Below are 22751 nucleotides of genomic sequence, written 5' to 3'. Positions count from 1 at the left end.
TCCATGTAATACTTTTTGAAAATAAAGTAACACTACTTACTCTATAAGCTGTTAATACGATAAATTTGTCTGATTTCATTTAAAACACATTTAGTTGATGAACTTGGATAAACTTTTGGATACCCACAAATAAAACGAAGCAAGCTTTGGTAGCTATTATGTGATGTTTCATGTAAAATGGATAAATATCATTATAAAGATACTTAATTACATAATCATTTAAATAGTGGTGATAAAATAAAAGAGAAAAGTTTTTCAAAATCTATATTTTATAACAGTTCTTATTCAACGATGTGATAATACAATATATTTGGCATATACCTTATGAAAATTGATACACATAGTTATGAGTAATTAGTCTTCTAATTTGTCACTTGAGAATGATGAAAGTAGTTTGTGATGAAACAATAAACGCTCCAACTACTGAATATTGTAAACGTTTAATTAAATTGAATTCTAAGTTGTTTTTTTTCTAATTGGTTTCATATTTACAACTCTAGGATTTACCTGACCTATTTATTAATCTTTTAATGTCAACTGCAATAATTGTCAAAAATCGCATACCAATATTTACCATTGTTGAAGATGAATAATAATAATTATACATTGTAATCATAAACATTTGTCAACAATCCTAATTATCTTTCTAACAATGCCTACGACTGATTTATTTTAAAGGGACATTATATGTTTGATACATCACACTTTAAGGCATCTATATTATTAAATAACAAACAACAAGTGCAATACGTGCTTATAGTGAACTATTTAGGCTTTATTAAGGCACTTAAATCTACTTAAGGCAATAAAAACATTGTCTAATACATTCTTGTCGGCAATGAGGTACTGGTAAGGTGTAGAAAATCTAATTATTATTACTTTTTTTAAATTTTTAATATTGATCTGGTCTGAATTAAGAGTGATATCTAAGAACAATTTCAACTTATACATACATATATTAAATAGAATATTTTTGAAATACATTGCAATTTTATTGAATTGTAGATGAAAATGAAGGCGGATTGAGGTTGAATAACAAGTATGCCACATTTAAGTACAAATAAAAATAATAATTACTACATCTAGCTGCCTACTTTAACAATATCTATAAAGAAAACTTTAGAATGCATCTTCATTGTATATTGTTTTAAAATCTGACCTCATATAATATGCCATGTGTTCAAGAGAGAACATTTAAATGGAAAGTCATATATGCTATTAATTAAATAATTATTCCGCAGTACAAGTTCACATTGTTCAATGTTGTATGACAGTTCTTGGTCTCAAAATAATATTAAAGTGAAAGACAACTATAAATGTATAATAATATAGTTTTTATTAAGATAAAATATAGAAAGTCTAATAATGAGACAATTTGTATAATATGAGAAGAACAAACACCAACAGCAACTCAGGGCATATTATATAGAGTAAAACTTTATCCTAAACTAAAGTAACAGAGAACATGAGTTTTATTTGTAATATGACTTATATTTCGTACATTTATGTGTAGTAGTACTAGTAGTTTTGTGACCACTGTGCCTAGATCATTCGAGATATTAATGCAAGAGCTTTTTTAGCTTATGTGAACTTGAAACAAATCAAAACAATTTTTTAGATTTATTTACTTCCGACAAGCCCTATACAAGTGCTCTAGCATAATCTTGTAGAAACTAGTATCAGAAATAGCATGTTAAGAACAAACATTAACATATATATGGCATAAAGTATTTTCAGTAATAAAGCAATAATGGTGCACAATCATAATCACACAATTGTATTAAATTGTTTATACAATTTTCAGTCTGTGTCAAATATCTTGGAATGTTTAGTTGAAACTAAAACGATTAATATACATTAGAACAACAACTTAATTTTAAATATTTGCACTACAATTGATAATTATATTTAATCCACATACAACATTTTATAATGTTCATTTATCAATTCATAAGATTTAACATTAGTAAAATAAAAGTCAAATAAGTACAAATTTATTAGCCAATTTTGATTGGATATAATACTGTCATAACATATATTATTTAAGCTCTGATTCAGTCACCATACTACAATCATTCAAACATACAATATGATTAAATACTTAATTTTATAATTACAAGTTAAAAGTGTAAATTGATTTTGTTAATATAATTTGTATGCATTGTATGTACTATAATGTATACAAAATAGTTACTCATGGACGGGGTGGAAAGATATGATTATCACTAACATTAAAGGCAATAAGTTACACTAGCGATAAAATTATTAACGAAACTAGGGAAATATTAGGTATTATAGTGCTACGAGGTGGAATGATTGTCACTGGGGTAAATTCAACATACCTTTTGTCTATTGTTTTTGGAACGACACATTATATATCATGCAACTATTTAAAAAATATAGTTTCTTCCATATAAACTGTAATAGAATACTCCTTTCATTCTTTCTACAAATTTCGTCTTCTTCGTATTATTTTCGAGATAATATAATCTTGTCGATTTCTGTATCCTGAAAAAAATTTTGAACTTTTTTTTTTACATTATCAGAATTTAAATGACAAATCGACCTCACAGACAGATAAAGATACATTAAGATTAACCTAAGATTTATTTCTTGGAGAAAAGGCAATAATTTAAGTATATATAACGACCGAGTCCTCAAACATTTCCTACTAACATAATCTCACTAAGGTACAATAATCTCAAAACCGCAAAGAGGCGTCACCAATAATAGATAATAAGTAGATGGATGCGCAAGGAAAACAAAGTACTAATTACTGAGCATATTACAAAAGTATGTTTTAAGTGGTATTCAAATGCTATACGTACGCCGTCCCCGGTCACTCCGGGCGCGGCATGAGCGGCACGAGCAGCGCGGGCGGGCCGGCGCGGCGCAGGAAGGGGTGGTGCAGCAGGCGCGCGGCCGAGTGGCGCTGCGCCGGGTCGCGCACCAGCGCGCACTCCAGGAACGACAGCAGGTCGGCCGGGCAGCGCGCCGCGCCGCGCGGCCGCGGCGGCGGCATGTCGCGGATGCGCCGCATGGCCTGGCCGTCAAACGAATGCCGATCGAGGTTACTTTTGTGATGAGTCGACAGGGCGAACCTTAATTTTTTTATTCCGCTCATCCTGAAGGAAAGCGTCGTGAGGAAACCTACGTGTCTAAAGAAATTTTGGCATATTCGAAACCAACCAACATTGAAGTACCGCGGTGGGTCGAGCTCCAAAACCTTCTCAACGAGACGAGAGGAGACATGTACAGGCTAATACTTTACTTTCTGCTAGACATGTTTCGTTTTGTTTTAGTTAGGGTAACTCCTGACACTCGCTCTAAGACGATACATACCTGAAGCGGTGGTTCGTTAAAGAATGGTGGTTCACCATCGACCATTTCGATTAGCATTATTCCCAGAGACCAAATGTCAACTTCGGGACCATATGGCAAGCGTAGTACCACCTCTGGAGACATCCAGTATGGTGTTCCGACTAATGATTTACGTTTTGGTAACTCCTGAAATCATAAAAAAGTAATTGTTTTACATCTAAAACTTTAGTAACCTGTTTTTACTAAGTACTTGAAAACTGATTCTATGCATTATAACATTCAATCAAAAAATCAAAATCAAACTATATTAAGTGAAGCTACCACCGGTTCCGAATACACATTCTACCGAGGAGAACCGGCAAGAAACTCAGTAGTTACTCTTTTTCAACATTTAAAAATACAAAGTCATGTTTATTATTTATATATAATTTGATTCGATTTGATTGTCATCTAATAAGAGGAAAGAGTAATTACTGTAATTTAACAAAGATTTTGTGCAAATAGTTTCTTGATTTGAGAATTTTCATTTTTTTTTCTTTTATAAATTTCTTATGTACATTCTAATTGTATAAAAATATTCAAATAAATTGATCTAGTAAAATGACGATTTGAAAATCTACGTGACTAGAAAACATTCGGATTTTTGTACCTGTGATACTTGAGCACAGAAGCCGAAGTCGGACAATTTCACTCTTCCGTCTTCAGTCATGAGTATTGAATCCGTTTTGATATCCCTATGAATGACACCTTGACTGTGCAAGAATGCCAATGCCTGTTAAAAAAAAATTATGTAAAAACAAACTCAAAACTCAACTCAGAACCCAATCGTAAAAGATCAGAAATTGATAATATGATACATCAATTATAATTTTGTTTCTAGCAGACCTTTCCTGATCATACGAGGTAGGCTTACCTTCAAGCACTGTTTGCAGACAGTGGCTATCTGTTCCGGATCCATCCTTGCGTGTGTTACTATCTGTGTAAGGGAGGCTCCAGCCATGTATTCCATAACTACCCATAGTTCATCCCCCACTAAGTAAGACGCGTGCGTCTCCACTATGTTCGGATGTGGATAATCTCGCATAATCACCTGTTTAAATTGAAAAATATTTTATATATATTATTTTAATTTGATATTAATCCTTTAGCCTAAATACACATTATTATTTTTTTTAATAAATATTAGATACAACATCACATACATTACTCTGATCCCAATTTAAGTAGCTAAAACCCTGGTGTTATGGAAAATCAGAAGTAACGACGGTACCACAAACATTTAGACCACATAGAAAATTAATGAACTTTTTCTACATCGACTCGGTCGGGAATCGAACCCGGGACCTCGGAGAAGCGTACCCATGTAACCGGTGTTCACAATACTCGACCGCGGAGGTCGAGCAGTGTGTACACCGTGTATTATGATTATGTGTATATTATGCACATAATCATAATACAATTGTCATTTATTATTTAGTTTGAGTCGATGATGTACACTTACATCCTTTCTTAGTAAACATCTACATAGTACAAATTTATAGGTACTCCAACCATACCAATTATATAAATTTTATGAACTCTCGCGATGAGTCAGTTAGTAATTATTTCGCTTATACATACGGTTTTCTGCAAGTATGAGTACCTTCAGTCGTCATTTACTCTTGAGAAATTTCCATTTCATAGACAATATTCAACTGATGTACTTACTACTTCATTGAACAGAAGTTCTCTTCGATGTTGGTTCGTGAGGTTCATCATTTTGACTGCAACTCTTCGTCGTGTTCTCGTATCAGTAGCAGCGCAGACTACTCCTGTACTACCTCTACCGATTTTAATGAAGCCGGTCAGTGTCTCTCGAGGGTCGCCTTCACTCACCACGAGGCGAAGAGCTGCTCGGAACTATATGGGACAAAATAATCTGAACATATAGAAAAATACTGACGAGAAAATACTCTTAAGTTTTTTTATATAAATATTAATTTTTTCATATAAGTTAATAGGTATATGGGACAAATAAATATCTATGATACACAACATCTTCTTTTACAAAAACAGTTTTTATACACGACCTAAGGACCAACGGGGTCACGACCTATAGCCCCGGGAGCTCCATCATAAAGACAGTTTTCAGGACGCAGCCTCAAAGAGAATATGTAAATGTACTACACATTTGTCCTAGTTCATCTTTAACGTTTTCCATTTCGGAAAAAAAATATAACGTCATCTTTTTCCAACGTTTTATATTTATAAACGACCGCATGATGAACGAAAACAAAGAATCGTATGTACTCCAAATATGTATTATATTAGTATTTATATTTTTATACCAAGATAAGACAGTATTGTACATTGTTATCGTAAAATAAATACTTCTGTTTTGAGTTTTTTAGTATATTTCGGTTAAGATAACGCTTAAAGATCGCAAAAGGGGTCAAACATATCATTAAATGAAACTATTTACACGATAAAATACTTTAAACTTTATCGTAATATCCAAGCACATACCAATAATAAGTTATTTAAAAACTTATGAGTATTAATATTAGAATGCACGACTTTAAAGAATAACGCATTTATATTTATTATTAATATTGTTAGGATATAATAGGATTGTTGGGGGTGACTTTTCTCGGTCAACCAGAGTCAAGTTTGACGCGAAAAGAGAGCCTAAAAGATCAGCTTTCTCCTTCGCGGTATGGGCCAATGATTTTAAGTGAGTGAGTGGTGCTTCCCCGAGCGTGCCGGCCCATTCGGCTGCAACCCGAAGGAATGCAGTGTAGCACTACCACTTAATTAACCAATATTACAAAATTTGAATGCTAGTCTGTCAAACAATTAAAGCAATTAAATGAATTGAAGAAGTACAAACAAATTTACAGGGAAATCATAAATTAATCATTACCTGTTCATGCGTTAAACGCAATTCGTGCTTCGATTCAGTGATGGGTACATGTGGCGTGACTAATGGTCCCGGCTGTTGGTGTCGTACCGTATTTGGATGTGTGTCACCTGAAAATTAAAAAAAAACAAACTTGTTTTTGATTTGCTGTACAGGATATATTATAAGCTTATAAAATAGGTTAAGATATTTATTTCTCAATAAAAACTTTACATAAAATGTATAATTTTAATTTGTTTATCTATGACAGTACCATTTATACCATGAGGTAATTATGTGGGCAACAATTTATATAACAGCGTAAAAGGATTATCATATTTTCATAACTTGTTTAATATACTGTTAATATATTGAATAATTACCATATACAAAGATTTATCTGTTAATTAACATGTTTAAAGATAAATTTTAACTGATTATTTGACAATTAAGAAATCCATAATTGTAACCTGGATACAATTTATTATTTGAAACATATTTTTAATTTTATTATATTGATTGCATGAGCTATTACTTAAAAAGTTATCAAGTTTAAAATTATGGGAAAGTAAACTAATGTTATTTTTAGAATTGTAAAATTAAGCAGAAATAGATTGTTCAAAATTCTTATCTTCACCACAAAAAAATATGCCCTCGTTTTAGTCAAGCTTTTGTATGTATTTAGAGAAAATGGCTATAACTCACCAACATTATTATTTCCATTCATACCATGCTGCAAGCCTTGAACCATTTGGGGTTGAGGGTGATTGTGTTGATATGGTCCATTAGCATTCTGTATATTTTGGTATGTCATAGCTGCCAGTTGATTGTCATTTATTTCAGTCACTGGTCTCACAGTGGCTTCGTGTGAGTGAGACCATTCAACAGGCGAATCAGAGACAGGCTTATTCAAGGCATAATTACTTTGTTCCCGTCTTAGAGTTGGGTACTGTTGAGGAGCTGGAGGTACAGGAGGAGACTCTTCTGGTACTGATGGAGGAATGTTTGGCTGATTACGGAGATCTCTCCTAATTCTTGGTGGGCTCATGCTCCTGAGTGAATTTGATCTTGCAACATTAGAAGTTTTAGGCAAAACAACACCATTATGTACTGGCTGTGTCAATGGGTTTGCAGATACAGGCCTTGACAAAGCAGGAACTGAGGAAGAGCGATGATCACCTCTTACAATTGTCTTCAAATCTAATATCTCGGTGGGTGTAATCTCGGAGGGGTCAACTAACGGCAATGGCCTATTTGTGGATTTTAATATCTAAACAGAAATGATGAGCAAAGGTTAATAAAGTCAGAAATATAAGAATTAAAGTATTTAAATTAGTTCAGTTGAAATTACAGTAAAACTTATAATTAAAATAATAATAAAATAATAAAATATTTCCTGACTTGAGAACAATTTCTATGACATTCCTAAAAGATGATTGGCAAATAAAATAGACACAGTACAATAATATAAAACAGCAGTTTTTTTATATTTACTTTTTAAGTATTACAATTAATTTTGTAATTATAAAATAAATGTTATAATTTTTTCTTATTCATGCTGAGAGCTGAGATTATTTTACATTTACATTAGCAAAATGTAAATTTCCCACTGCTGGGCTAAGGCCTGCTCTCTTTTTGAGGAGAAGGTTTGGAGCATATTCCACCACACTGGTCCAATGCGGGTTAGTGAAATACACATGTGGCAGAATTTTCGTTGAAATTAGACACATGCAATGTTTTCCTTCACCGCCGAACACGACATGAATTATAAACACAAGTTAAGCACATGAAAATTCAGTGGTGCCTGCCTGGGTTTGAACCCGAAATCTCAACTCTCAGCCAGCTAAGATTAAACACTAGTTAATTTCACAGATTTATATAAAAATTTACATTTAAAGAGAATTGAATATAATCACTATATTTACCTGATTATTACCAACGAGGGAAGCCCATTGAAGTGGGAGACCAACAAACTTTCCTTCTCTTTTGTCAAATCCTGTATGAACTCGGTGTTCAAAATTACTTGGTGGAGAAATCAGTGGCTTCTTCTTTTTCTTGGAAAACATAATGCATACAATTTATCTATAACAAAAAAAAAACAAAAGATATGCTACAATTATAGGCTTTGGTAAAAATTATAATTATTATGTTATTATACCTTGTAGAATTCTAATTTGACTGAATGTAATGCAATTACAAGATGTAAGTAGGAGCATAAAGTTAAAATGACAACAACAACCACAACGAAAGGAAAGTGAATTCTAAGTCAAATACCATGAATAATCATTGGATTAAAATTGTTTATGCACATTACACGCTTTAAAGAAAGTTCTATATAAAAAGTAAAAGCCAATACAAATCACTAAGTACTTACCTTGCACTGCTCCAAACACACCTTGTTAATTTAATTTCACTTCCATGAAATTATTAGCAGCCATGTCAAATACACAGTATTCCTAAAATTAAACTAATCGTTTCATCAAACTCGTATATATCAATACTTCCCAAAAATACAAATTCTGTAACCCACAAAATTTTCTTGATACAACTATTCAAAATTTGTTTTACAAACTCATCACCTCTCCCAAATGAATACCATACAAAACTATTCAGTATTCAAGAATGCAATCGAGGACAGAATACTAAAACATTGTAAATTCCACCCTACACTAGTGGTGCCATCAAATAAACTATGTGTCCCATTGAAGAAAGGAAAAAAATACCAATAAACAGTTGCTTAAAAACATTTTAAAGCACGACACTATTAACTGTTGATAGTGTGAAAAGTCATAGATTTTTTTTTATTCTATAGTTTTGTTATGCGTTAAGAGAACTAAGATTATACAATTCATCTGTATTGCCATACTCTATGAATTATTGTACCAACTACCAGACAACTGCGTTTTAGTTTTGAGGTTTGACATTTACTAATGTTTATATTGTTTATGTTTATTGTTTAATCTGGAGTTTGGGCAGCGGATACACTGAAGTGATATTAAAATAAACTTATTGTCCAAACACATTCTTCAGCTGTTGTATACAATAAGCAGATAGTTAATTTAAAAAAAAAAACATGAAAGAGAAACGTCATAAAAAAAAACACAAAAAGTCCTCAAAACATGAAAATAATGCCGATAAAAAAAGAAGTAAAAAGAGAAGTGTAAGTATAATAATTCAACCAAATTAATAATTTTATTAATTTTCTAAATGAATTACCTTATAACCTTACCATTCAGTCTTCAGAGTGCTCTGAATCTTCATCTGAATGGGTTGAAAAGGAAACAATATCAAAAAATACTATGGGTGACCGTGAAGAATGGATGTCGATGACTGGAATGCTTAAGACATATACAAAAGAAGATATCAGATCAAAACAAGAATTAAAGGAAAAGAAACACATTGATTCATATAATCCATCCACAAGTAGTAGAGAACTTAATCCTTATTGGAAAGATGGTGGTTCTGGAGTACCATTAACTGCAGAAAATTTCCAAAAATCCAGGCAATTCTTAAAACCATCATCTGATGATGATTTTTATTCGCGATCCAATTCATATAATAAAAGCAAACAGGATTCTTCACAAAGGTATAATTCCAATCAAAATCAAAGTAAATCCTTTAATTGGCGTTCAGGATCAAAAAACCAAAAAGAATCCATTGGAGATATTGCTTTTAAAAGCACAAGTAAGACTAGTGTTGCTTCAACTAGTTACAACTTAGATAAAAATAATTCTTCAGTCCCTAAAGATACAGAAAATGGCAAGGATAGTTTATATCTTTCAGATGAAAAAATGAATAAACTTGCTTCAAAGATTGTCAAGGCAGAAATAATGGGTGATATAAAAGTAGTTGAAGAATTGAAGGCCAAATTAGAAGCAGCCAGAGAGTACAGAAAGAATAATCCTGATCCTGCAAAGGTAGAGGAAGATGATAGAATTCTTTTAATGTCAACAACTAGTAGTGGAAACAGTAGACCACTAATGAATTATCAGGGAGATCCACGAAGCAAAGGTGGCAAACGGAAGGTTGAAACACACGATGGAGGGGGAAGAGTTAAATACTTTGGAAATGATGATAAATATAATTTAGCACAAATGGTGGGTTTCTATGAAAAAAATAATTTAATTTCAAACACAATTAACTATTTTAATAACATTTTAATATTGTTATTTTCAGTTCGAACAAGAAAAGTATGGTTCAAACTATGATGAGGATGCTGAGTTAGCCAGAATTGCAAGCAAGTGTAAAAATCCAAATGATGATCTAGAAGATATATTTTTGGATGACATATCAAAAAATAAAAATATGGCAAAGGAAAATGAAAAGGAAAAACAGCGTGCCATTAACCAAAGTGTTAAATTAGAGAGGTCGTTAGAAGGCTGTAACTATTGCTTTGACTCCAAAAATATGTTAAAACATCTCATTGTTAGCTGTGGGAATAAAATATACATGGCTTTACCACCTACAAAATCACTGATTAAAGGTCATTGCATTTTAAGTACTATACAACACACCACATGTGTAACTGGTGTAGATGAAGACATTTGGAATGAAATACTGGTAAACTTTGTTTGTTTTTTTTTTATAAAAACTACTGATTAAGAATAATCTGAATGCCTATTATTTTTTTATTATTTCAGGATTACAGAAAAATGATCACTCAGTTTTTTAACACTCAGAATAAAGATGTAGTATTTTATGAAACAGCCACAAGATTACACAGATGTCCACACATGGTATTAAATTGTGTTCCATTACCACGAGATGTAGGTGACATGGCATCTATTTATTTTAAGAAAGCTCTCCTGGAATGTGAGGCTGAGTGGTCTATGAATAAGAAAGTTGTTGATTTAAAGGGGAAAAATATTAGAAAAAGTATTCCTAAAGGATTGCCATATTTCTGGATTGATTTTGGAATGGATCCCGGTTTTGCCCATGTCATAGAAGACCAACAGCTGTTTCCAAAAACATTTGCTGAGGTACATTAAAACCTAATATTATATCATTTGATTAAAAAAAATTTATAAGTTTTTATAAGTAATTTTATCATTAAAATGATTTGCTTGATATCATAGTGAAAACTGATGTATTTTATAATACAGTGTACCCTTAATATAATGAACCTCAATATAGTTAATACTTTGATTATAATGATAAATTGATAAATTTTCCTTAAAATTTATATTTAAAACCAGAATTATAAGTTTTAGTTTTAGCAAACTCTTTATAAGCAAGTTTTTTGATTCTCAGCTATAAATATAAACAATAATACCACATTATTGATTGACTGTATTCTAGTAATAGTAAAAAATTTAATGCTGTTTTATATATATATTTTTAGGAGATTATTGGTGGTTTGTTGGACTTGGATCATACTTTGTGGAAGAACCCTCAAAGGGAATATACAGATTTGCAGAGGAAAAAAGTTGTGGAATTCATAAAAGATTGGAAGCCTTTTGAAAAATCTTTTAAGTCTCAAAACTAGAAAAATAATCATTTGCATGTATATATCAGGAATAAAAATCTATAATAAATAAACAATTCAATGAGATATTTTTTTTTTGGATAATGAGTTTATATAGTAGTAGAACTATGGTGTGAACCTAACATAAAATAAAAATATAAAAAGTTTTAAATTTAATCAAATTATTTATTAAAATTTTCTTGCTGGTCTTCTTTCATCATTTCCTCTATTAAACGCTGCCTTTCTGCTGCCTGACGCATTTTTGTTAAAACCATTGATTCATAGTCTCTATTTGATACCAGAGAACTAACATTTGCAGCCTTTTTCATACTTAAAATTTGTTTATCATTAACCCATTTTAATATGAGAGGATTTTCTGGAAGACCTAAAGAAAATATATATTATGTTATTATATGTAATAAAGTAATAAAAATAAACCAATTCTCTAATTATATGTATTAATGACCTTGGACATATATATAAAATTTTAAAAAAACCTTACCTTTTTCAAATTCAATAGCCATTTCAGATGCTTCTTTAGATGAAAACTCTACAAGAGCACTACCTTTCTTTTTTGGTGACATAATTAATGCTGTAATATTACCATACTTTTTAAAAAACCTTTTTAAATTAATTTCATTGTACCCTCCATTGTCAGAATCATTTTTATCAACTTTCCAACTTATTTTAATTCTATTTAAACTAGGATCCCATACAGGTTCATTGAGGTTTTTCATAGTTTTTTGAATTTCTTCTTTCATCTTCTGTTGTTCCTCTTGTAAAAGTCTGCTTCCTTCTTTTTGTAATCTTTTAATTTCAGCAGCAAGTTTTTGTTCATCGGTTAAGTTAACATTTGAACCACCAGACACTGCTTCACGTTCCCGCCTTTCTAAATCCTCTTTGAGCTTTTGTCGTTTACTATCTAACTCTTGATGTCTTAGTTTAGCAGCTGCTTTAGCTTTTAATACCTTGTCATATGCAGCTTTAGCTGCTTTATCAGTCAATATTTCCAACGCTCGAGATAGTTCATGGAAGGTTTCTGCAGCTTTTGGATTGTCGGGATTTTTATCTGGATGGCACTGTAAGGCCTTTTTTCGATAGGCTTTTTTTATCTGTAAGAAATATATTATAAACTCATATTACAAAATGATCATGTAAACGTTTTGTTTAAGAAAATATACTTAAATATTTCACAATCAATATACCTCAGCTTCTGTGGCTGTTATCTGAATATCAAGTAATCCGTATAGATCTATATCTTCTATGTTTGTCTTGGCCATTTTACTTAAGAACTAAAAATCCTGAACATATAATATAAGTTAAATAATAAATACTAATATTGTGATAGTTGTCAACTTGACAAATGCGACAAACTTCATTGACTGTACAATTTATTTGTAACCATAGATAATACACTTATGTTTGTAGCTAAAAAATATAAAACAAATATATCCCCATATATAAACTGGTCATACCAAGTTTAATCACTCAAAACGTTGAGTAGGTAGTTTTTTCTTAATTGACAATTCAGATTTCTTTCAGTGTCGATCTGAACTGTCAATTTGTCATGTGGCTATTATTTGTGAATTGATTTTGTGTTACTTATTATTGAAAGAGCCGTATCTTGATTATATTTCATTATGATTCGAAGATGCTTAAGTAAGTAAAAAAAAAATATTAATATGAATTTGCTAATGGCCTTTTTAAAACCATAACAAATATTCTTCTAGTTCTTCCGCTGAGGAATGGTATTTCAGTCTGCCGTAACAATTCAACTGCCGTAGCAGAACAAGCGGAGTCCACACAAGAAAGTGAGTTTGTGGTAACATACAATTATAAATTAAATAATATTATTTAATGTATCCAAACAAAGATACATAAATATACAAAAAGAAAACAGTCAAAACATCTTTCAATTCTTAGCTTAATCTATCAAGCCAACAATTGAATTAACTATGTTGATCTGCTGTTAATGCAGTATAGAGCTTAAAAAATTAAGTTCATTACTATAATAGTGGTCTGTGACATTGCAAAATAATCTTCTTACATCACTTATAGTTTTATTTTTATCATATTTCCAGGCAATACACCAGCAAAAAATCCGCTTGATCATCCAGACTACTTTCAAGTGCATAACCTCTTTACTGTCAAAGATCTATTTGATGCAAGAGTTCATTTTGGGCATAAAGAAGGATCACTAAATGAATTTATGACACCTTATATTTATGGTTCAAGGCAGGGACATCTGATATTTGATTTAGATATAACTGCAGAACATTTGCGCAAAGCCCTTAATTTTACAGCCCATATTGCATACAGAGGAGGAATTGTCTGCTTTTTTAATAGAAATGCATTAAATGCTCACTTAGTAGAAAAAACTGCAATGGAATGTGGTGAATATGCTCATACAAGGTTTTGGAGAGGAGGCATCTTTACAAATGCAAATCACCAGTTTGGTGCAATTACTAGATTACCTGATCTCTGTATATTTTTGAATACCCAGAATAATATTCTTAATCAACATACGGCAGTAAGAGATAGTGCAAAACTATTAATACCTACTATTGGGATAGTGGATTCTAACTGTAATCCAAATTTGATAACCTATCCTGTTCCTGGAAACGATGACACTCCAGTAGCCATTGAATTATACTGTAAACTTTTTAAAGCTGCTATTACAAGAGGAAAAGAGGCAAGAATGAAATTTTTGCAAGAGAACAATTAACAAAGATAATTTTATTAAACATTTATTATAAACAACAATTGAAACATATAGAATAGGAAAATAATTTGTTTTGTAAACAATAACATTAGATAATATTCTTAATTAACAAAGATTACATTTTTTATTCTAAAATGGTCCCTTATTATATATTATATGTGTTTTAGATATAAAATGATAAAACAAAAATATTTAAGATATACATATTGGCTTACAGAAATGAAATATGCAATGATAAATTTGATATGCAATATTTATTTTTGTATAAAGATTATTTTAGCCCAAGAGAACTTTTCTCATCAAATGAGATGGTGCATTGCTATCTACTTCACGACTTTCCCAGCTGCCTGTGATACATTTAGAGCTGCATAGATATTGTAGAAGGGGAATACGGTATCTACCACAAAAGTCGACGAACTTGATGTGTTCCACACGATTGTCGAAAAACACACCTAAAATTAACAATAGTACACTTTTTAATGGGAGTTAACTTTTCATACAACATATATATCAAAATATATTATATATAGACATAAGGATTACACTTATATAAAAAAGGAATCTTTTGTCCCTGTAAAATTTACCTTTGCATTTTGGGTTGACACAACATTGTGCTGATTTTAAATATTTGATCAATGTAATAGGAATATCACCAGGTTCTATTGGAATATTGTGAAGTTTGATGGTACGAGCAGCCAATTCAAGCAGTGAAGCTGGCTGCAATGACATGTCCCTCACAAACCTTACAACGAGAGGGTTGTCACGAAGACTTAACTGTAAAACAAATTTATAATAATATTACTTCCATAAATCCACATTCACTAGTTATTAACTTAAAAGGTCTGGAAAGATGGAAGAGTTCTCGGTTTAAATCTCCAGATGAGACAAGTAGAAACAATATTGAGCTTTCTAAAATAAATACTAAATACCCATCTAGGGTTTTTAAGTATTTAGTGTTTAAACTTCCATCCCAAAGTCATTGGTTCCCTGTCTGACCTCTATCCTATCGTATCTGATTTACCTTATTTTATTTTTATGAAACTAAAGAGATTTGTGTTTGTCCTTGTGTTATACGTAAAGTAAGTGATAATATATGCCATGTCCGAAATAGGTAAGAAGAATATACGAGGGTGGTGTGATAAGTACTTAACCCCACCGCCCGATGGCGCCACTATCGCAAAATAAATACTATCGTGTAGTACATCTTCGTAGACGGCTACTGTTAAAATTTCAGCCAAATCGAACGTTTAGTTTTGTTTTGACGAGGTCAAAAAGGTGAAAGCGGGCATGTCGGTGAAATTTAATAGAAAAAGAGCAATATCACTGGGTGATTCGATTCTTGTTTTTGGAAGGGAAATAGCGCAGCGAAATCAAAGCGCGTTTGGATGCTGTGTACTGTGACTCTTCTCCTTCAATGGCGACCGTTAAAATTAGTTTCATGAGTTTCAACGTGGTTGCTCGTCATTTTTGATGAGCCACGCCCAGGTGCCCCGAAAACGGTTACCACGGAGGATGATATGATAAAAGTGCATGATCTCGTATTGGCTGACCGCCGAGATTGCTGAGACAGTAGGTATCTCAGAAGACCACGTGGATATGACCCACGTCCTTCATCAAATATTGGGAATGAGAAAGCTGTCAGCGCGACGGGTGCCGCGTTTGCTCACTCCAGATTACGCTTGTTGTCTGGAGTGAGACCACTTCATAGCAGTGTTTGACGCTGTTTAAACGCAATCCGAAGGAGTTTCTGCCTCCTTTCGTAACCGTCGACGAAACATGGATCCACTGGTACACACCAGAGACCAAGGAACAGTTGAAACAGTGAACTTCACCCGGAGAACGTGCACCAAAGAAGGCGAAGACTATCCTTTCATCCGGAAAGATAATGGCCACCGTTTTCTAGGATTCGCAAGGCCTGATCTATATCGATTACCTGGAGAAGGGCAAAACGATCACAGGGCTCTACTATGCCGAATTATTGGGCCGATTCGACGCCAAAAAATGGTGGTCTTCCATCATGACAACGCCCAGGCTCACAGCTTCCTTATCGCCACGGCCAAACTGGTCGAATTAAGATACGAGCTGTCCCGTGCAACTTCTTTTTGTTTCAATACTTGAAAAAGTTACTTGCCGGCTAGAACTATTGATTCAAATGAGGAGGTTATCGCAGCCTCGGAGGCCTACTTTGCAGACCCCGAGAAAACATACTTTTCAGACAACTTAAAGAAGTGGGAGAATCGCTGGGTCAAGTGTATCGAGCTATAAAGACTATGTTGAGAAATAAATTGACACTTTTCAAAAAATTTCGTTTTTCTTTTGTAGGCTAAGTACTTGTCGGACCACCCTCGTAATCACAATCGTGACAAAACAATTGCATTTTTTGATACCCGAGAAAAGTGTTATTAACTAACTCTACTGCAATTTTGACCATATATAATGTTGTACTTTCCGATATGACCGCAAAGCGTGGGTGCAAACCCACATTAAGAAGCTATTGACAAAATCAGGAATCGAGATAATCCAGAACTGAATTAGCAACTTAAGTAACTCTAAGCGAAATGAAATTTTATTTAATTTTTTCCAATATTGAAAATCATGATTAATAAAAATTTCGCTAAAGAATGCTCGACATGGCAAAACTAAACATACTTCAATAAATGACTCAAGTTAATCCCGTTTAGTGAATAATAATATTTTATTTATTATATAAATCCTTACGGCTAAGCACATTTATATATCTCGAAACTCACCTCAGTCAAACCATTCAATTTTATTATCTGTGTTGGCAACGTCTTAAGTTTATTCTTATGTATCAACAGCGATCTTAGATGTTTGAGATTTGCAATGCTAGCTGGTAGTTGTTCTATTTGATTATTACTTAGCACCAGAGCTTGAAGTGATGTCAAAGCTCCAACTGATTCAGGCACCTCGGTTATTTGGTTAGCGCCTACTGACAATATTTGCAAGCTGTAAACAACGAGACATTATGTTAAACAATAAAAGCAAACGATGTAGGTACTTACATAGGGTATAAAATGTTTTTAATCCGGAACATTTTACGTATAATTGTCATTCTACACACACGACAGACAACCTAAACAATATACATAAAAATATTTTAGGATTTATAGACTTTTTTAAGTCTATAAATCCTAAAATAGAACATTTACATTATTAACTAAAAGCTACGTCGTTTCTTTACTTTTTACAAGAATATTAGAATAAATATTTTGTATATAAGCTTTATAAAAATGAACCATAGTAAGGTTTATCAAAACAATGCGATAAGTGTAAAATATCAACAAATGGTATCACAAAGAATAAGTTGTCGAATATATGTTTAATATTGAATGAAATTATATAATAAAATATTAATAAAAAGTGTGTTTGCAATTCACACACACACATTTTCTCTTTGTCGTTATGCATATTCCTTCGAGTTTTAAATGACGAAAATTCTAAAACAAGTTTCATTGCAATTAGTAAAAACAGAATAAACTTTTCTACAGCTTTAAATAAATGTGCGATATTTTATTAATTTCGCCTTTTGTTTCCAGTAAGTTTTCATTAATACAGTAACCGTAATAGAATAACCGCTTTAGATGTTATTTTGATCGGTGAAGTAGATAAGGTATCAAATTGGAACAAACAAGCAAATATGGTCGAATTTCAATAGGTACTGTTTCAAAAGTTTGAATTTATTTGTGAATTATTCAGTTCAATTATTTTGTTATATTCAATTGGGTACTATGGGATTTTATTTAAAAAATAATAATATATGTAATAGGAAAGTAGATTTATATAGTGATTAATATATCCAATAATGTATTGAAATTATGCGAATAAATTTTATTATTGATATTTTTTTTTATTTATCAATAATAAAATGTATTTTGTTTATTATATAAAAATACTAGCGACCCGTCCCGGCTTCGCATGGGTACAATGTTGATACTAAATATACTACTGACAGAAATTGCTTATATAAAACATAAACAGCTTTTTCGTCATTAGACAATACAAATCGCTGTGACCCTGCATTTTATATCTGTAATATCTTAGAAAATATCTATATTAATCTATATTAAATGTAGAATGTATTTAAGGTATTTAATTGGATAAGGATTAATGATGTATTGCTTAAAATCGCTCAGTAAATAAGTCATTATTTCTAATTGTAATAATGAAATGAGTTTAATATCGCTGCCTTCGAATTGCTACCCAAGTGGATTTCTGAGTTTGCATGTGCATGCAGTTCATTTGGCTTTTGTCAAGGAAACTGAGATCAGTTTATTATAATGCATTCTGCATTCTTTGTTATGTATATTAATTACCAAAAGTTTTATCACAATTATATCAAACTTATGGATACACGAAAGAACACGCGTCTTTAATTATGAATGACATGCGTTAATCGCCAAGTAAAGCTTCTTGCCTTTTAAAAAGACAAATAATTATAGTGGTATTTAAAATGCGACAATTAAAAATATAAAATAATATGTCATTGTAAATCAAAAACTCACTAGATCGCGAGCAAAAAAAGTATGGTGTTAAAATAATTTTATGAATGATATTTTTTGGGTTCACTTATCTATTATACGATAGCTTTTACAATATGTTTTTTTTTTATAAAACAATTGTTACGCAATTTTTGCACATTAATATAATGATATGTTATAATACACAATGTTCAATTATAATATACTTGTTTACGTTAAGATAGTTGCAATCATTGTTTATATTTATAAAACTTAAATCAACAGCAACATTCTTTGACCCGTAAGTGACTAGCGAATTTTAAATAAGACTGTTTATATGATTAATCCAATGAAAACATACTTTTATAGATTTTTTTTATTAAAAAAAAAATCAAAAATGGACTTAGGTAATTATAAAAACGTAACCGCCTGAGATTTTAACTCGAGGTTATGATTATAATGTAATAGTTTAGCGTGTTAGTATAAGTTTTGATAAAATTATCTTACGAACAAAATAGTAAGTTGTTCGTTGAATAACAAAAATTACGCAATGTAGTAACAAAAAATGATTTTGTTTTAATCATTTAAATATGCTTTCTTGGCTGGTAAGGCCGAATATAAAAAAATATAAGACGAGAACAAAAAGAGAAGAAAAATATGAGACGGTTTTATGATAAAATTCTCAAATTTATTATAATTATCTAGGACATCTTTAGTTTTTTCCAACTAAAAAGAAGAATAGGTATAAAATAAAATCCAAATCGAATCCAATTAAAAAAGATAATATACTGCGTACTGAAGCTATAAGCAATGGTGGTCATTCTCAGTGAGAGGAATATGTCATCCTTGTGAATTGTAACGAGCAGGTTGCATATGAATAGCTGACAATATGTTATCTATCGAATATTATATTCCGTCAATTAACAAGCGATAAGCCAATAATTTTCTTGGTGGTAGGGCTTTATGTACCACCTATTCATCATATATTCCACCGCCAAACAGCAGTACTCAGTATTGTTGTGTTCCGGTTTTAAGGATGAGTGAGCCGGTGTAATCACAGGCACAAGGGACATATCATGGTAGTTCCCGAGGTTTGTAGTGCATTGGCGATGTAAGAATTGGTAATATTTCTTACATCGCCATTGTCTATGGGCGGTGCTGACCACTTACCATCAGGTGGCCGATTTACACGTCCACAAAAAAAGGCGATTGCAGTTTTTCTAGGGCCTTACAAGCTAGCCACTAGTTCCCACTTATTCACTTTCCATCGGTCGAAATTAGGAATGTAACATTTTCTTTAGGTGTCGGTAATATTCCCTTTTTAACAAAATTTTGTTTACCATTTACTTAAGATTTTAATAAGGTTTTCAATAATCAGTTTAGCACAGGATTAGGGCTACCTAAATATAAGTCACATAACTATGTGTTTTACTCTGTTTCAAAATGCGCCATTTTATTATTTTGTCCGGGATTGCTCACTAAGTACTTACTATTGCCAATGTTGCCTCGTCTACTATTAAAGCGTCTTAATTTTCAGGGATATATTATATAAAAATAATAAAACAAGATCAAATGTTTTGGAGAAATTCCTTATCTTAACCCATGTTAGAAATATATTTAATATTGATGCTATCTAAAGTTCATTTTATAAGAACGTAACGTGTTAAAGATAAAATGTCATTGCCAGACAAACGATTTATTCTCTTACGTTGACATACTTAAGAAAAACATATATAAGTATATTAATATATTATAAAAAACTAAATACATGTTGCTTAAATTATAATTAGAAAAATGGAGGATCAAACTACTTGTATAAATACGACAATCAAATTCACAATTGATATATTTGACTATAAACTACTTTGCAATATCCACAAGACAAAATTTCAACCACGGAGGTCAATAACAAAGACTAGCAAACTGCGCAGAAGATATTTATTACGTGCGCAAATACAGTTGCACTCTCTATACTTCTTACAATAAACCAATGAGATCAATGATTATATCCAAAGCAATGGACAGTAATACTGCCAACTTCCTGACTGCGAGCAATTGCCGAAAAAATCTTGAAAAAAAACCAACTAACTTTAATCGACCCGACCCTTATTCGAATTTGGGACCTTTAGATCTGCCGCCGAGTATGTAAGCCAGACCTACAGTCCCGGTCTTTGTCTAGTCTTGGTAGCTTTGGCCAATGTTCTGCCAAGAATTAGATAATTGTTATAAACTTAAAAATATTCGTATTAAATAATAAATTATGGTCGAATTTTAATTACTACTCAAAAGCAAAGGCAGCATTATTATTATTTTTGTTATTTTTATAATTACTTTTAATTATAAGTCTTAACACCTACCTGTTTAATTTCCATATATCCTTTGGTATATTGATAATGTTATTGCCACCCAAGTAAAGATATTTAAGTGACGCTAATTGTAATACTTGTTCTGGAAAGAAATTCAGCTTATTTCCACTGAGATTGAGCTCTCTTAAAGTATTTTTTGTTGAATAGAAGGACTTTGGCAAAGACTCATTGGTTAACTCATTGTGTTTAGCTATTAGCGATGTAAGTGGACAGTTTTTCAATATATCAGGGAGTGAGGTCAGTCTGTTGTTGCTTACATCCAAAATCTTGAGGTTGCTGAATCTGTTAATAGCTCCTGGTAAAGACTTGATACGATTACTATAGAGAAGTAATATTTCGTAATTTTTATCCGCACAATCCTTTTCATCTAATAAGCTCTTCAATTCAGACGATATGGTCTCACAGTCCAATGAACGATTTGAGAGGTCGAGAGTTTTTTGCTCTCTACAGTCGCTATCGCAGCTATCAGACGTATAGCACTCCATTGTTGCTCTGCTTATGAAGCAGGCACTTAAAATGACAGTTTTTGATTAAATTTTGCTCTTGTTTTACGTCATGTTCAGGCCTAACTATAACTACAAGCGAGCCTGTCGCCCGTTTCGAGGCGCACGCGCAACTGATGTGATTTTTTGCCGTCTTCTTGTGAAACGACAAACTGCTATGAGCACACATTCATAATATAAATCAACACATACACGCATAACCGATAACATAATTTTATACTGCGTAGTATTAAGTACCTATCTCATAGCAACACATTGCACTCTTGAGTTAAAAATCTTTGGACTCTTTACGCTTTAACATAAAAGCTTCAATAAAAAATAATATTTATACTCATAAATAGTTTCGTGCGTATATATAATAACTAAATAAGTAAATTAGCGGCTACGAATAGAATGATGATATATATTGAAAACAGTATTTCTATGAAAAAGTTTTAGCTTTGATAGTTTTAAGAACAAATAGTGTAACATGATGTACTCGTTATAATAATTTAAGATGACAAAGAAAATTAAATTATTATTTCGTTGATTTGAAATTTAGGAAGTCATTCTTTATCTGTTTAAAGAACATAAAACGAATCTGTTTTACCGACTAATAATTATAATTCACTTTATTTAAAATAGATGGTGCTAAGATCAACTCTTTTTTTTATTACTATTGTGATGTCATTTTATTCGTTCCTGTTCTTATAATAATTTAAATGTTTTATGTAAAAAAAGAATATTATATTGGTATTTAAGTATATGAATAAAAAAAGTTTAATTAATTGGAATAAGATCAAAAGAAAATCAGACTACTAATAGTTTATAATACATTTTATAGCATTTTTTAACTAATACATAAAATGTAGTTGATGTATTTAATAACTCACAGTTTATTATTATAAATCATAAAAGTAAAAATGGAAAAGTAACATGTGGATTCATTTTTAAACATATTATTAAATAATCCGCTTTCAATAGTTTTGCGTTTAACGAAACATCTTCCATTACGTCACTGATCGAAGGTCCGAATAAGA

At 31.6% G+C, this 22751-nt stretch overlaps 5 protein-coding genes across 5 annotated transcripts; 2 read left to right on the top strand and 3 right to left on the bottom strand.

Annotated features, from left to right (window-relative positions):
• Nucleotides 1–285: 285 nt before the first annotated feature.
• On the bottom strand, nt 286–8854 carry LOC125068747 (serine/threonine-protein kinase PAK mbt). Its single transcript, XM_047678050.1, has 10 exons — nt 8574–8854; nt 8125–8281; nt 6905–7469; nt 6224–6330; nt 5029–5220; nt 4235–4411; nt 3971–4093; nt 3343–3507; nt 2829–3043; nt 286–2508 (listed from the first exon to the last, which is right to left on the bottom strand). The coding sequence occupies exons 2-9, from the start codon at nt 8263–8265 to the stop codon at nt 2840–2842; spliced, it is 1674 nt and encodes a 557-aa protein (XP_047534006.1). The 5' UTR covers nt 8266–8281; nt 8574–8854; the 3' UTR covers nt 286–2508; nt 2829–2839.
• Nucleotides 8855–9095: 241 nt separating this feature from the next.
• Nucleotides 9096–11750, top strand: LOC125068799 (CWF19-like protein 2 homolog). The gene is made up of 5 exons (XM_047678115.1): nt 9096–9359; nt 9436–10296; nt 10376–10759; nt 10840–11178; nt 11541–11750. The coding sequence occupies exons 1-5, from the start codon at nt 9273–9275 to the stop codon at nt 11682–11684; spliced, it is 1815 nt and encodes a 604-aa protein (XP_047534071.1). The 5' UTR covers nt 9096–9272; the 3' UTR covers nt 11685–11750.
• An 85-nt stretch (nt 11751–11835) lies between these two features.
• On the bottom strand, nt 11836–13025 carry LOC125068800 (dnaJ homolog subfamily C member 17). The gene is made up of 3 exons (XM_047678116.1): nt 12869–13025; nt 12166–12775; nt 11836–12048 (listed from the first exon to the last, which is right to left on the bottom strand). Exons 1-3 carry the CDS (start codon nt 12941–12943, stop codon nt 11846–11848), a joined length of 888 nt encoding a protein of 295 aa, XP_047534072.1. The 5' UTR covers nt 12944–13025; the 3' UTR covers nt 11836–11845.
• A 166-nt stretch (nt 13026–13191) lies between these two features.
• On the top strand, nt 13192–14816 carry LOC125068636 (28S ribosomal protein S2, mitochondrial). Its single transcript, XM_047677881.1, has 3 exons — nt 13192–13322; nt 13394–13474; nt 13745–14816. Exons 1-3 carry the CDS (start codon nt 13304–13306, stop codon nt 14386–14388), a joined length of 744 nt encoding a protein of 247 aa, XP_047533837.1. The 5' UTR covers nt 13192–13303; the 3' UTR covers nt 14389–14816.
• LOC125068635 (leucine-rich repeat-containing protein 58) lies at nt 14621–21867 on the bottom strand. The gene is made up of 4 exons (XM_047677880.1): nt 21221–21867; nt 17136–17352; nt 14970–15159; nt 14621–14837 (listed from the first exon to the last, which is right to left on the bottom strand). The coding sequence occupies exons 1-4, from the start codon at nt 21712–21714 to the stop codon at nt 14662–14664; spliced, it is 1077 nt and encodes a 358-aa protein (XP_047533836.1). The 5' UTR covers nt 21715–21867; the 3' UTR covers nt 14621–14661.
• Between the last annotated feature and the right edge of the window lie 884 nt (nt 21868–22751).

This window comes from Vanessa atalanta, chromosome 14 (genome assembly GCF_905147765.1).
Source record: "Vanessa atalanta chromosome 14, ilVanAtal1.2, whole genome shotgun sequence".
Taxonomy (NCBI): Eukaryota; Metazoa; Arthropoda; class Insecta; order Lepidoptera; family Nymphalidae; genus Vanessa; species Vanessa atalanta.
Note: the sequence above shows the minus strand (reverse complement) of the source record. Positions and strands in the feature narration are given on the sequence as shown.